The following is a 15,380-nucleotide window of genomic DNA, read 5'->3' as shown; positions in this document are numbered from 1 at the left end:
AGGACACATGGAGGACACATGGTGGACACATGAAGACGTCTTCCTCTGTGGTTCTGACCCGTCCTCTGTCTCTGTCTCAGCTGATCAGGTGTACGGAGACCAGGACATGCATGAAGTGGTCCGGAAGCACTGTATGGACTACCTGGTGAGTCCCCGCGTCCCCTCAGTGTCTCTGAGCTCAGAGTTCAAATGTTTATCAGTCTGAGTCACGTTTTAATTTCATTTAATTTAATTGTTTCTTTTCTTGAACAAGTTAGAAAACCACAAACATGTTGAACCAACCATTTCTAGAACTTTTACATCTATTTCCATTAAAACTATTTAGGACCACATTCACAACTACAGACAATAAAGAGACGAGGTTATTTAGAACCGGTCTAGTTTTACTTGGTCTAGAAACACTGGTTAAAACCTGATCTATAGTTTGAAGTTTCTACTAAAGTAGAAACAGAGACTCAGAGAGAAACGTCTTGATGCGACGTCGTCTTAAACTGGTCATGTGATTTGGACAAACCATCGACTGTTTTATTCATTTCATGTTTATCAAATTTTAATTCTTATATTTAGTCAAACTGACTCATTAACTATTAATATTAGTTTTATCGTAAGATCTGCTAGGCTAATGGCTCTCACCGCTAGGCTAATGGCTCTCACCGCTAGGCTAATGGCCCTCATCGCTAGGCTAATGGCTCTCACCGCTAGGCTAACGGCCCTCATCGCTAGGCTAACGGCCCCTCACCGCTAGGCTAAAGGCCCTCATCGCTAGGCTAAAGGCTCTCACCGCTAGGCTAACGGCTCTCACCGCTAGGCTAACGGCCCCTCACCAGCAGGCTAATGGGCCCTCACCGCTAGGCTAAAGGCCTTTACCGCTAGGCTAACGGCTCTCACCGCTAGGCTAACGGCTCTCACCGCTAGGCTAACGGCTCTCACCGCTAGGCTAAAGGCCCTCACCGCTAGGCTAACGGCCCCTCACCAGCAGGCTAACGGCCTTTACCGCTAGGCTAACGGCTCTCACCGCTAGGCTAACGGCCCTCACCGCTAGGCTAACGGCCCTCACAGCTAGGCTAACGGCCCCTCACCGCTAGGTTAACGGCCCTCATCGCTAGGCTAATGGCCCTCACCGCTAGGCTAACGGCCCTCACCGCTAGGCTAACGGCTCTCACCGCTAGGCTCACTGCCCTCACCGCTAGGCTAACGGCCCTCACCGCTAGGCTAACGACCCTCACCGCTAGGCTAACGGCCCCTCACCGCTAGGCTAACGGCCCTCACAGCTAGGCTAATGGCCCTCACCGCTAGGCTAACGGCCCTCACCGCTAGGCTAACGGCCCCTCACCGCTAGGCTAACGGCCCCTCACCGCTAGGCTAAAGGCCCTCACCGCTAGGCTAAAGGCCCTCACCGCTAGGCTAACGGCTCTCACCGCTAGGCTCACTGCCCTCACCGCTAGGCTCACTGCCCTCACCGCTAGGCTAACGGCTCTCACCGCTAGGCTAACGGCCCTCATCGCTAGGCTAACGGCCCTCACCGCTAGGCTAACGGCCCTCACCGCTAGGCTCACTGCCCTCACCGCTAGGCTAACGGCTCTCACCGCTAGGCTAACGGCCCCTCATCGCTAGGCTAACGGCCCTCACCGCTAGGCTAACGGCCCCTCACCGCTAGGCTAACGGCCCTCATCGCTAGGCTAAAGGCTTTCACCGCTAGGCTAACGGCCCCTCATCGCTAGGCTAACGGCCCTCACCGCTAGGCTAACGGCCCTCACCGCTAGGCTAACGGCCCTGATCCAGTCACTGACATGGTCCCATATTTAAGTAACGTTCTTGTGTCTCATCAGATTGTAGCTTTAGCTTGAATATTTCCTTCAGCTTTCTGTCTCTGGTTCTCAGATGAAGAACGCCGACTACTTCTCCAACTACGTGACGGAGGACTTCACCACATACATCAACAGGAAGAGGAAAAACAATTGCCACGGCAACCACATCGAGATGCAGGCCATGGCCGAGATGTACAACAGACCAGTGGAGGTGTATCAGTACAGCACAGGTGAGTCCTGTGGCAACCTGCACTCCTTCAACCAATCACAGCTCAGCTCCTCCTCCTAACTCCTCCCCCTAACCCCTCCTCCAGAGCCAATCAACACGTTCCATGGCATCCACCAGAACAACGACGAGCCAATCAGAGTGAGCTACCACCGGAACATCCACTACAACTCGGTGGTGAACCCCAACAAGGCCACGATCGGGGTGGGACTGGGGCTGCCGGCCTTCAAACCCGGGGTAGGTTCAAGACCAGTTTAACGTAGCGACCCTCAGTCTGGTCCAGGAAGTGGTCTCCATGGTGACGGTGGGTCTCCTCCCCCCCCAGTACGCGGACCAGTCCCTGATGAAGTCGGCCATCAAGACGTCGGAGGAGTCGTGGATCGAGCAGCAGATGCTGGAGGACAAGAAGCGGGCGACGGACTGGGAGGCCACCAACGAGGCCATCGAGGAGCAGGTGGCCCGGGAGTCCTACCTGCAGTGGCTGCAGGACCAGGAGAAACAGGCCCGACAGGTGAGGGGGGAGGGGGAGGGGGGTGGGCCCAGGTTTACCTGTTTCCAGTCCAGCTGCTGACCGATGACTGTGTCTCCCCCCCAGCCCCGTAAGGCCAGCGCCACCTGCAGCTCGGCTACGGCGGCGGCCTCCAGCGGGCTGGACGACTGGAGCGCCCGGTCGCCACGGCAACGGGACTCCGACCCCTCCCACTCTCACGCCGACCTCACCACCTCCTCCTCCGCCAACAACAAGCCCCCCTCCCCCGCAGGGGCCGCCCTCATCCTCAGCAAACCCCCCTCCCCCTGCGCCCCAGGTAACACACACACACACACACACACACACACACACACACTACACACACACACACTACACACACACTACACACACACACACACACACACACACACACACACACACACACACACACACACTCTCTCACACACACACACACACACACACACACACACACACACACTTACACACACACACACACCTGATAACAAACCCATGTGTGATTTGGTCGACATAACAAGTGTGTGTCTGTGTGTCTGTGTGTGTCTGTGTGTGTCTGTGTGTGTGTGTGTGTCTGTGTGTGTGTGTGTGTAGGTCCCAGTAATCAGAGTCGTCATCATCTGGAGTACAGAGCCATCATGCAGGAGATGTCCCCTACAGCATTTGGTAATGGACACTACACACACTACACACACACTACACACACACTACACACACACACACACTACACACACTGCACACACACTACACACACACACACACTGCACACACACTACACACACACACACACTACACACACACACTGCACACACACTACACACACTACACACACACTGCACACACACACACACACTACACACACACACTGCACACACACTACACACACTACACACACTACACACACACTACACACACACACTGCACACACACACACACTACACACACACACTACACACACACACTACACACACACACTACACACACACTGCACACACACTACACACACACACACACACACTACACACACTACACACACACACACACTACACACACACACTACACACACACACACACACTACACACACACTACACACACACTACACACACTACACACACACTACACACACACACGCATGTAGATGACATGTTCTCTGAGTCCATGTCAAAGTGGGAGGACACAGTGTCTATAATAACATGTTAACATGTCCCTGTTTGTGTTTCTCTGTGTGTCTCTGTTTGTGTGTCTCTGTGTGTCTCTGCGTGTGTGTCCCTGTGTGTGTGTCTCTGTGTGTCTCTGTGTGTGTGTGTCTCTGTTTGTGTGTCTCTGTGTGTGTTTCTCTGTGTGTGTCTGTGTGTGTCTGCGTGTCTCTGTGTGTCTCTGTGTGTGTGTCTGTGTGTGTCTGTGTGTGTCTCTGTGTGTGTGTCCCTGTGTGTGTGTCTCTGTGTGTCTCTGTGTGTCCCTGTGTGTGTGTCTCTGTGTGTGTGTCTCTGTGTGTCTCTGCGTGTGTGTCCCTGTGTGTGTCCAGGTCTGACGGACTGGGAGGACGATGAGATCCTGGCGTCCGTCCTGGCCGTGTCTCAGCAGGAGTACCTGGACAGCATCAAACACCAGAGAGAGTCTCCGGACAGCAGCTGATACTCACACAATACACACATTAACACACAACACACACACAACACACTAGACACACACACCCTGACCTTTGACCCCGCCTCCTCCTGACCACACAGGAAATAAAACATCCAACAAGGAGACACTTGTTTTTCTTTCATCAGCTCATCTCCTCCCCCTCCTCCCCCCTCCTCCCCCCGACTGTTAGCTCTGTGGCTATCAGGCCCTTTGGTTTCAATGAAGAATGCTAATCAGAACGGATGTGTCCTGGAGGCTACGTTAGCATACTCCTTAGCGAGCATGCTATCACCTGAAGTCTTACTCCGCTAACATGCTAGCTGTAGCTAGTCAAAACTGGACCGCCCTTCTTAGCATTCATCATTACCTGTAGGCTACGTTAGCATTTAGCTTCAACCTCATTCGCGGACATTTTCAGACTTTAAAATGATGGATGTCCTCGAGGCCACGTTAGCATGCTCGTTAACGAGCAGGCTAGCACCAGAAGTCTTACTAGGTTTTAATGCTAGGTCCTTATCATGCTGCTAACTAGCTGGAATGCTGTTAGCGTAGCACAAGACAGTTTCTCTGTTAGCATCATGCTAATCAGAACTGAACATGATGTTTATGAGAAGTTAGCGAGCTCTTTAGCGAGCACGCTATGAAAAAGTCTTATTATGTTTTAAAGCTAGCTCCAAAGCTGCTAGCGTGCTTAGTTTAGCATCAAGTAGCCAAATCATTTCCCCTGTTGTATCCACCGGCGGCCATTTTGTGTCAATACGTTTACTCCGTTGTTATCTGAGTAATAACTCCCCCCATCCTCTCTGTCCTCCTCCTCCATCATCATCATCATCTTCATCATTGGACTTATTTAGCTGCATGTTTAATTGACCACAACAAATATCATCATAGAGAAAAAGCAACAAAATAAAAAGGAGAGAAAATAGAGAATTGTCATACTTATCCTCTTAATGATTGATTATTGTTGGTATTATTAATAATATAAGTTTATTTTATTTTCTCGTTTGGGATGAAAAAATTTTCTTGGAATAAAAAGAGGAAAATGTTTCTGAAGAAAATGTGAATGGTTGTTGTTATTTAGCCCCGTGGTTCCACAGGGACCCTTCATTTATATAAATGTCTCTATGCAAATAACACTGTTTTGTGTTGTTCTGCTGACACTACACAACATGCTGCTGAGAACCTACAGCTCTGCACTGGATTTAAAGACTGGAACTCAGTGGAATAGAGAAATACTTTATTCATCCCCTCAACACAATCAACATCCGTAACAGCAGCAGTGAGATCAGTGCAGATGGAAGACTGTGTGTGTGTGTGTGTGTGTGTGTGTGTGTGTGTGTGTGTGTGTGTGTGTGTGACTGGAATGGACCCGCAGCGTTTGTATAAATGTCCCCAGAACTAAACCAGCTGGACCCTTTGGTCTAAACAGTTCCCTGTGTTTAACATGTGATCTTCCACTGCGCATGCGTGACACAGCATTTCAAAGGGGGAAAAAAAGAAGAAAATAGGCGCGTGCATCCTTCCCGTCATCTTATCAGCGCGCGCTTCCTCCGCTCGTCGCGCTCGCTTCGAATTCTACGAATTCCTCTCGCGGGATTTGAATATTCATGAGACCGCAGCTTAAACGTGATTGGCTGACCAGTTCAAAACATTGGCCACACGTCTCTGCAGTTATTGGCTGGCGAGGCGGAGTGGGCGTGTCCGTCCAGAGCTGGTATAAATACGGAAGAAAACAGTAACGTAAGACAGCGGAGTTCCGTTGTCGTGTGTAATATTGATCAGTTTTTGGATTTTAAAACGTTTTTAACCCGAGAAAATAACTCTTTCATTTTTTTTTCTGTCGGAAGTCGGATTTAAAAGGGAAGGAAACGCTCTGAGACATTGAGAAGACGTCAGGATGGATTTAATCGGCTTCAACTGACAAGAAACTTCACAACATGTTGGACAAAAGAGTTGTGGTGGAGTTTAAAGAGGAGGAGGACGAACGAGGGGAGAACGGTGAGAAAAACACGATGATAAAGACAGTTAACGTGGTTTTACTTTAGTTTAGAGACAGGTGAGCCGGACTGGCCCATTAAACCCGCTCCACCAGACTCCATTTAAAAAACAACAACTTTAACAGCTTTTATTAATTCAGAGGTGTTTCCATGGTTACATCCGAAAAAAAAACACTAGATAAAATTAAAATAATTCATCTGTTCTATTTTAAGTTTCGCCTTTATTTGAACTAAACTCTGCTTTTACGTTTTTAAATGTTTTAATATTATAAGTCAGAAAATAAAGACATTCACATAAATGTATGAGAATAGGTTAATTGGTTTTACTGTTATTATTATTATCATCTGAGTCTAAAAGCGCTGAATGAGCCCTGCAGTGTTCCCTGTTGGTTGGGACATGTCCCACGTTTAGATCCCAGCAGATCATCCTTTAATGTGTCCACAGTGAAGGAACCGTTCTGCAGTCAGTACCGATGTGGTTCTCTTCTCGGGAGCGGTGGCTTCGGCTCGGTCTTCTCGGGACAGAGGCTGTCGGATGGACTCCAGGTCAGAATAAACTCAACTTTACGCTTCATTAGTTCCTGTTTGTTGGGGTCGGTGCTGCAGACTGATCGTGTCTCTGTCCGTGCAGGTCGCCATCAAAGAGATCTGCAGTGACCGAGTCCAGCAGTGGGCCATACTGGTGAGAAACCAGGTCCCCTTACTGTCACCCCACCAGAGAACTACACATAGAAACCTACAAATAATAATAATAATAAAAAACCTACAAACCAGAGACCTACAAATAATAATAAAAAGAAATACAAACCAGACAAATAATAAAAAAAATACGAACCGGAGAACTTCAACTTCAACTATAAAGTTAAAAAACTACAAACAAAACTACGTTTAGTCTAAACTGAGCTCAGCCCCGCCCCCTGCTGGACTGACTCTAGAACTGCAGCAGTGGGCGGGGGCTGCCCCGCTGGTTCCCACGGAAACCTGTGATGTCATGGTTCAGTCACTTGGGGACCCCCCCACTAATAAACACCTGCAGAGGAGTTTCTGTCTGATCAGCTGGTTCCTGGATCAGGAACAGAACAGGATATCAGGATCAGGACCAGTCTTCACTCTTCTGGTTCTATCTTTCTATTTCCTGTTAAAAACTGTTTCACCTTGGTCCTGGTTTGGTTTCATTCTCTGTGTGAACACGTTCGAGCTAAAACCATCAGATCCAATTCGATACAAGTTAGAAAACCACAAACATGTTGAACCAACCATTTCTAGAACTTAGAATGTAAATCTAACCTGGACATTTCTAAAGCTGATCAACACATTTACTTATTTACAACTATTTCCATTAAAACTATTTAGGACCATGTCCACAACTATCAGGTGTCCAACCAGTAATAATGTCTACATGTCTCTAAACTGTCTCCTGTGTCTTTCTATCATGTGTAGCTTGCTAGCTCACTCCTCCTGTTAGCTCTCTCCTCTTGCTAGCTCTCTCCTCCTGCTAGCTCTCTCCTCTTGCTAGCGTTTTCCTCTGTGAACCAAACATGACGACAATATTCAGGAAAAAGCCTCAGTTATTTAGAACCAGTCTAGTTTTACTTGGTCTAGAAACACTAGTTAGAAACTGATCTATAGAAACAGAGACTTGAGGCTACGTGGTCTTAAACTGGTCATGTGACTCCAGGGGTTAATAATTCGTTAATAATCCATCCGTCCCGTGTCTCCTCCACAGCCCGGTGAGACCAGCCCCGTTCCCATGGAGATTGCTCTGCTTCAGCGGCTGTCGGAGGTCGGAGGTCATGTCGGGGTGGTCCGCATGCTGGACTGGTTCCATGTGGAGGGGCGGGGCTTCCTGCTGGTCCTGGAGAGGCCGCCACACAGTCAGGACCTGTTTGACTTCATCACGGAGAGAGGAGCTCAACCAGAACGCCTGGCCCTCAGGTCCGAGTCCCAGCTGAGCTTCTCCTTCTGCTCCTGGAACCTTCTTCTTCTGCTGTTTGAATGTTCTGACCCTCTTCTTCTTCTGCTCCCTGTTTTCAGGTTCTTCCGTCAGGTGGTGGAGGCGCTTCGCTTTGTGCACGCTCACAGCATCGTGCACCGAGACATCAAAGACGAGAACATCGTGGTGGACACGAGGACGCTGGACGTCAAGATCATCGACTTTGGTTCTGGAGCTCAGCTCAAAGAGACGTCGTACACAGAGTTTGAAGGTAACAGAGACTGAGGCAGATCAGAGTCAGCTGAGGGGTGAGCAGACTGTGACCTCCTCCTCCTCCTCCTCCTCCTCCTCAGGTACCAGGGTCTACAGTCCTCCAGAGTGGATCCTGTCTCAGTCCTACGAGGCCGTCCCTCTGACCGTCTGGTCTCTCGGCGTCCTCCTCTTTGACATCGTCTGTGGAGACATCCCGTTTGAGCGCGACCAGGAGATTGTTCAGGCCACGCCCATTTTCACCAGGAGGGTGTCCAAAGGTGAGCACAGGCCCCGCCCCTTCATGCTGAGAGTAGTTCTGATTGGTTGTGGTCTCTTGATTCACCCTCTCTCTCTCTCTCCCAGAATGCCAGTCTCTGATTCGCTGGTGTTTGTCCTTCCGGCCGGAGGACCGTCCCTCTCTGGAGGACATCCTGTCTCACCCCTGGATGCTGGGAGGACAGGAGGAGGAGGAGGAGGAGGAGGAGTGCTCTCTGTCCAGCCAGTCCCTGTAGAGGACAGATGGACGTCCCTCCACCAGCTGGATGATTAATTTATTGACTATTTATGTTGTTGGTTCTGGATCCAGGTTCTGGTTCTGGTTCTGGTTGTGGTTCCCGTCTTGTGTTTTGTTGACTGGGTTCATCTCAAAGTGTCTTAGGTCACTTGTTTCAGTTTATTTACATTAAATAACAATTTCTGGATCAGAACTAAAAAGATCCCACGTTTGAATAAAAGAGTTTTGGTAACTTGATCACAGCGTTGGTGTCTCTGTGCCACTTCATTAGGTACACCAGTCCACACACACAAACTGCAACTCAATAAAAACAGAAGCTTCTAGTTAATCATCAAAAGGTCAGTTTTTACAACTGAATGAATTAAAAGTCAAATGTACAATGAGGAAACACTAAAGCAATAAAACAATAAGATGTGGTAAGACATTGACACAAATAGACAATAAATAGATAAAGTAAAGTGATGAAATAGTAAAAATAGTACATTCTAGACTGAGATTGTCAGGAATAAATATTATATATAAATAATTAACCAGGATTATTGATGTAGGGGAGCATGGCCCAGAATGTTTGCTCTGCTTTAAGGTGTAAATAAAGTTTTACAGAATATTTAATTATATACGAAACAGAAGCTTTTAATGAAATTCTGCAAAATAAAATAACTTAAACAGTGGAAACAGGATCTTTGGTCTCTGCAGGACTCCAGAACAGGTGAGACGGTCTCAGCCAATAGGATTGCTCCCTGGAGGAGAACACGGAAGTGACTGGACCAGAGAGGGTGAGGAAGAGAAGAGGTCTCACTCTGACTGTTTGTTTAGCGCTGTGCTTACAGACTCCCGAGGGAGGGGGGGTCCACTCTGGACAGGTCTCCGGTCCATCTCAGGACTAACACAGGGACAAACAACCATCCACACTTAGGGTCAATGTAGAGTCTCCATTCAGCCTAACGAGCATGTCTCTGGAGGGGGGATGCAAACATGCAAACTCCCCCAGAAAGACCCGAGCTGGACTCAAACCCACCGTCTCACTGGGGGACATCAAGTCAAGTCAACACAATACGGGATTGAAATAACCATCCTCAAAGGCTACGATGCAGCAGCTACACACAATACACACAACATGCAAACAAGAAATGAGCAAACGCTGAATATATAAAAATATTAAAGAATAAAATAAATAAACTATTCCTTGGAGAACATGACATGACAGAGGCTGATGTTACCCTGAGTTGAATAGTGCAGAAAGTATGTGTGGAATGAATGAATGAATGAATGAATGAATGAATGAATGAATGTGTACATTGTATTCATTCATTCAGCGCTAACCACTAAAATTATTACGAAATCACGGAGCGCGGTCATGCGTTCACATATTATTTCCTAAGGTTTCTCGAGATAACTACTTATTTATCGTTATCGCGAGATTTCCACATATTAAATTAGCGAGAGTTCCGCCATACGTGATCGTGAATAATGTAGGAACAAAACACTGGCAAAAGGAGAAAACAGTCAGTAACATGTATGAACGCAGGGCCGCTCAGGGCGTCCGTAATATAGTGACTGACCTGTTTACATTTTTATAATAGTTTATTTATTATGACGCTTCGTTTCCTTTTTCGTCCACAGAGTGACATCTCTTCTCCGACACACAACCTTCGCAGCTGTAGTCCCTTCAGTTCCGGGTCTCCTCCGGGTCTCCTCCTGATGTTCCCCTGGTTCCTCCGCAGACAGACCCCGCTCACCTCCTCCGCTCCGGCCGAACATCCGCCTTCCAGACTCCGCTTCAAGTCGAAGCAGCAGCCGGGCCTCAGAGCTCCGTGCGGGGCTAGCGGGGCTCCCTGAAGGCCCGGTCCGGACCGCGGGCTCAGGCCGAAGCATGGCCGGAGGGAGCGACTCCAAGTCGGCGGAGGACAGAGCGGCGAGCCGCAGTCAGAGTGACGGTAAGAGCCGAGAAGCGGACTTGACACGGGCTGCTGGTCTGAACCCGGACCCGGAGGCACCCGCGGGAGGGATTTACGACCCCGATTAAATGAGAATGAAATGTATTTAAATGCATTTAGTTTAAGTTAAGTTTTGAGTTCTGTGCTCCAGTGGTGGAGGCTAAGCTAAGCTAAGCTAAGCTAACGACCAGAGACCGGAGAAGTTAAACCAGTTCATCAAGTTACACACGTTAAACAACAACTCGTTTGGAAAAATTCAGACACAAATTCAGCTTAAAGTCTTATTAATAAATGTTTATTCATTTAAAGCTGTGGAGTAAACTGTTAGCTTTAGCTCAGCTGGAAGCTAACGGCTAAAAGCTGCTGGTGCTGGTCGAGGTGGTGACGTGGAAGTTTGTTTCACACAGGTAACACACACCCTCAGGTAACTCACCTTTACCTGTGCGGTGGCCACGTCCTCTCATGTAGCAGCTGAACTACACATGAACAGGATCTGCGTCGTGTGAATGTGTTGTTGTGTTTATTTATCTTACGCATCATCTACATCACCGGGACAAACAGTCCCACTGTTCGGGTTCAGGTTCGGGTTCGGGTTCAGGTTCGGGTTCTGGTTCAGCTTCTCCAGCTGTGATTCCTTCCAGGGCTCAAAGTACTTTTAAATTCTATTATTCTACTGTTACAAAAACCTTCGTCTCTCCTTCACCTCATGCATTTTAAAATAGCAAAGTTCAGACCGTGTCAGTATTTTACTGTAGGTGGAGCAGGAAGGAGTTAAAACATTAAATAACATGTTAAACCATTTATTTTAATTAAACATCAATAAACATCCAGAATATAAGTCTCTAAGAACAGAACAGGAACTCAAAGTGGAACTAGCCCTCATCAAAACACGCCTCCTCCTCTTCCTCTTCCTCCTCCTCCTCTTCCTCCTCCTCCTCCTCCTCCTCCTCCTCTTCCTTCCAGCAGACGGGCTGTAAACGGGTCCGTGTGTCCATCAGAACCAGCTGAGTCGTGTCCCACACTCAGCTGGTTCTGTGATTTTACACCTGTTTCCTATAATCTGCCTCAGGAGTTCATCTGTAATGACACTAAGCAACTATGTCGACACAGTTTCGTGAATGTCTTCCTGCTTTTGTCCTCGTAATGTGTTGTCCTGACTGGTGGCGTCCACGTTCAGGAGGACGAGTCTTAACTGGCTCATTGTACCTGGGGGATGTTTCTGCGCGGTGAGAACAGCTGGACGTGTGTTGAATTAGCGGGTTACCTTCCCTCAGCCCACTGGCTGCTAATACTGACACCTAGATCCTCAACCTCCGTCCCAGTTTCCACCAATACAACCAATCAGTTCGGCTTTTAAACTGTTCATATGGACCCTTTGTCCAAATGGAAGGAGACGCAGGAGACGCAGCATCGTCTTCGCCTGCAGCTGCTTCTGTTTCCTGACATGTTGCCTCCTCACTCTGACTCTCAGCTCCTTCCAACTCTCCACCCGCTGCTTCTCTCATTTTCTGTCGTATCTTCAGTGTCTCTGTCTTTTCTTTTCAACAAAGAACTTATTTTTCTCTGCATTATTACTTTGGGGGAAAGTGACTGTTTTGTAGTGTTTCTGTGTTTTTATATATGTGATAACTGACAGACACGTAAATCACGGTGAAAGTGTTTCAGCCAAACACAATAATTCATGGATTATCGTTTGTGTAATTTGTTTGTCATGTCCCGGTGCAAGCGGCGTTTCTTAACGTCTGTGGACCAGTAGTGGAAAACGTCCCAGTGCATTAAATCATAGTAGGAACTAAAACACAGACGGTTCAGAAACAATTCAGAGTTAAAGGAATTTTTAAACAGACAAAGTAGTTTTCAGGGCTGCTTATTGCTGGCGGATTTATTATTTTTTTATTTAGGCCTTTATAGCTCGACTGCCACTGACTCAGAGCGTTTACATGCAGAGTTTAATGGAGCTTTGCTCTAAACTCTACTTCCTGACTACGTCCTTGTCCCAGTTTACATGCAGCGGAGAAATCTAATAACTGTTCTCCTCCTCCACACTAGGGGGCGACACGTGTCTTTTCAGCGGGTTAATACCACGTTAATACGGCCCGATTTCTGGTTGATCTATTACGTGATGTAATAAACTAGAGTCGTTCATGTGTCAGACATTTAAACAACAACCAGACGGATAATAGAACATTTTAATCTTGTACGTAATGTTCGTGTTACTTCTGGTGCAGGTAAGATCCGCGCTGTCCCTCAGACGCCTCCGTTTCTCTTCTTCTTCTTCTGTGATCGGCTTCTTGGACGTGTTTGTTCCGTTTGTTTGTTCCCTCCATATTAACCGTGTCTGTTCCTCTGCAGCTCACCGGAGGTTGAAGTACGTCAGCTTGGCCGTCCTCGTGGTCCAGAATGCGTCGCTCATCCTCAGCATCCGATACGTCCGTACGTTGCCAGGCGACCGCTTCTTCGCCACGTCGGCCGTGGTCATGGCGGAGGTCCTGAAGGTGCTGACGTGTCTGCTCATCATCCTGCTGCAGAAGAGATGTGAGTTCAGCTGCTGCCTCTAATTTATCCACTGATTCACTGGAGAACTGAAGCAAACAGAAGCTCAAGCCTCTTCTCCATCAGTGATGTAATGGTAATCCATCTTGAAGGACACATGCTGCACCCCCTAGTGTGGAGGAGGACACAATGTTCACGTCAGTTATCCAGCCGTGCAACTGGTGACAAAAGTCCTCACTCAGAGAAAGCTTTGGACTGTGTAAACAGACTGAGGACTTAGAACAGGGGACTCTAAACCAGGGACTAGACCCGGGACTAAAACACCAGGAACTTAGATGTAGGGACTTAACCCTGGGGACTAAACCCCGGGAACTAAACTCGGGACAGTAAACCCAGGACTAAACCCAGGACTTAAACCCAGGAACCTATACCTGACAGCACTAACTGAGGCCCACAAATACTTCAACGAACACAGATGTTTCTGGGTTATTGTTCTGTTGTGTTACTGGTCCTAGTCCCTTAAGGTCAAACTGGTCTGGATGAGCTGGGCCTGTTAAAGCGGATCCAGGAGGACTGAGTCTTCCTGTCCAGTGGACTGCAGCGGAGACTTGTTGTCTTCTAGTATGATTTTACAGAATTAAAGTGAAACTAATATTGTTCCTATGATGCAGTATGAGCTGCGTTAGTTATAAAATCTATGAGACCGTCACAGGCAGAAATACACTGATCTCTGCTGCTCCTCCTCTCCTACACTCCTCCTCCATCATGTGGACAGGTGTACTCTGTCTCTGGTCTCAAGTAAACGTGAGGGACAGACCGTTCTGGTTCCTATTGGACGCCGGTGGTTTTCCAGTACTGAGGACACTTTGAAAGTTGGCCGCGTGTCTCTCGACTCATACTAACGCTGCAGAACAACCATGCAGTACGTGTCCAATTTCCAAACTCCGGCCGCGCCTCCTTCCTGGTACTCCTCCTCCTGTCCTCCCTCTCTGTCCTTCCTCATGTCCTCCCGGTCCTCCCTCGATCCTCATTCCAGGTACGTCCTCCCCCTTCTGTCCTCGCCTGTTCCTCCCCCTGGTGTCCTCTCCTTCACCAGGTTACGTCTCTCCCCCTAAGGTCCTCCCTCTCTGTCACTCTATCAGTAGTCTCCCCCTGTCCTCCTCCTCCTGTCCTCATTCCTGTCCTCCCCCTGATCCTCCTACCCTCGTTCTCCTTGTCCGAGTACGTCCTCCTCCCTGTCCCCCGTCCTCCCCCTTCCTCCTTCCAGGTACGTCCTCCCCTGGTCCTCCTGTCCTCCCCCTGTCCTCCTTCCAGGTACGTCCTCCCCCTGTCCTCCTCCTGTCCTCCTTCCAGGTACGTCCTCCCCCTGTCCTCCTCTACCTCAAATAACCCCTGTCCTCATTCCTGTCCTCCTCCCTGTCCTACCTCGCCTCGTTCCTCCTTCCAGGTACGTCCTACCCCACTGTGTGATATCCTCCTGTCCTCCTTCCAGGTACGTCCTCCCCCTGTCCTCCTCCTCCTGTCCTCCTCCTCCTTGTCCTCATACCTCCTGTTCCTCCCCTGTCTACTCCTCCTGTCCTTCCTCTCCAGGCTACGTCCTCCCCCTGTCTCCCCCTGTCCCTGCCTCCTGTCCTCCTCTGTCACTCCTTCCAGGGACCGTCCTCTCCTGTCCCCTGATCCTCCTACTCCGTCCTACTGCCTGATTCCTCCCCCTGTCATCCCCTGTTCACTCCCCCTGTCCTCTCCTGTCCTCCTCTCCTGTCCTTCCATGACCCAGGTACGTCCTCCTCCCTGTCCTCCTGTCCTCCCCATGTCTCATTCAGGTACGTGCCTCCCTGTCCTCCACCTGTCCTCCTTCACAGGTACGTCTCCCCTGTTTCATCCTCCTGTCCTCCTCTGTCCTCTCCCCTTGTTTCTCCTGTCCTCCTTTTCCAGGTACGTCCTCCTCTGTTCATCCTCCTCACACTCAGTGTGTCTACTTGTCCTGTCCTCCCCCTTGTCCTCCTCCTGTCCTCCTTCCCAGAGCGTAAGTCCATCCCCTATGTCCTCCCCATCTGTCCTCCGCCTGTCCTCCTCTGGTACTCG

General features: G+C 49.0%; 2 protein-coding genes across 8 annotated transcripts in view; both read left to right on the top strand.

Moving 5' to 3' along the window:
* The window catches only part of otud5a (OTU deubiquitinase 5a), a 12,896-nt gene extending 7,674 nt beyond the window's left edge, over positions 1-5,222 (top strand). For both annotated transcript variants that reach the window (XM_047586730.1, XM_047586721.1), the window contains exons 3-9: positions 81-145; positions 1,882-2,038; positions 2,123-2,271; positions 2,360-2,545; positions 2,630-2,840; positions 3,134-3,205; positions 4,066-5,222. In XM_047586730.1, coding sequence (XP_047442686.1) covers positions 81-145; positions 1,882-2,038; positions 2,123-2,271; positions 2,360-2,545; positions 2,630-2,840; positions 3,134-3,205; positions 4,066-4,175 — 950 coding nt within the window. In that variant the 3' untranslated portion in view covers positions 4,176-5,222. The remainder of the gene's footprint in view (positions 1-80; positions 146-1,881; positions 2,039-2,122; positions 2,272-2,359; positions 2,546-2,629; positions 2,841-3,133; positions 3,206-4,065) is intronic.
* Positions 5,223-5,871: 649 nt separating this feature from the next.
* On the top strand, positions 5,872-9,102 carry pim2 (Pim-2 proto-oncogene, serine/threonine kinase). 6 transcript variants are annotated; one of them, XM_047587531.1, is made up of 7 exons: positions 5,885-6,167; positions 6,579-6,712; positions 6,798-6,848; positions 7,893-8,101; positions 8,201-8,370; positions 8,453-8,629; positions 8,715-9,102. In XM_047587531.1, the coding sequence occupies exons 1-7, from the start codon at positions 6,107-6,109 to the stop codon at positions 8,861-8,863; spliced, it is 951 nt and encodes a 316-aa protein (XP_047443487.1). In that variant the 5' UTR covers positions 5,885-6,106; the 3' UTR covers positions 8,864-9,102. The 6 variants fall into 6 exon arrangements, with proteins under 6 accessions (XP_047443471.1, XP_047443480.1, XP_047443504.1 ...); XM_047587540.1 differs by having other exon boundaries at positions 5,888-6,167; positions 6,612-6,712; XM_047587515.1 differs by having other exon boundaries at positions 5,872-6,167; positions 7,893-8,370.
* Positions 9,103-15,380: the final 6,278 nt, after the last annotated feature.

The sequence above is a fragment of the Mugil cephalus genome, chromosome 1, assembly GCF_022458985.1.
Source record: "Mugil cephalus isolate CIBA_MC_2020 chromosome 1, CIBA_Mcephalus_1.1, whole genome shotgun sequence".
In the NCBI taxonomy this organism is placed as follows: Eukaryota; Metazoa; Chordata; class Actinopteri; order Mugiliformes; family Mugilidae; genus Mugil; species Mugil cephalus.
The sequence above is the reverse complement of the archived record's forward strand: the minus strand, read 5'-3'. Positions and strand labels throughout refer to the sequence as shown.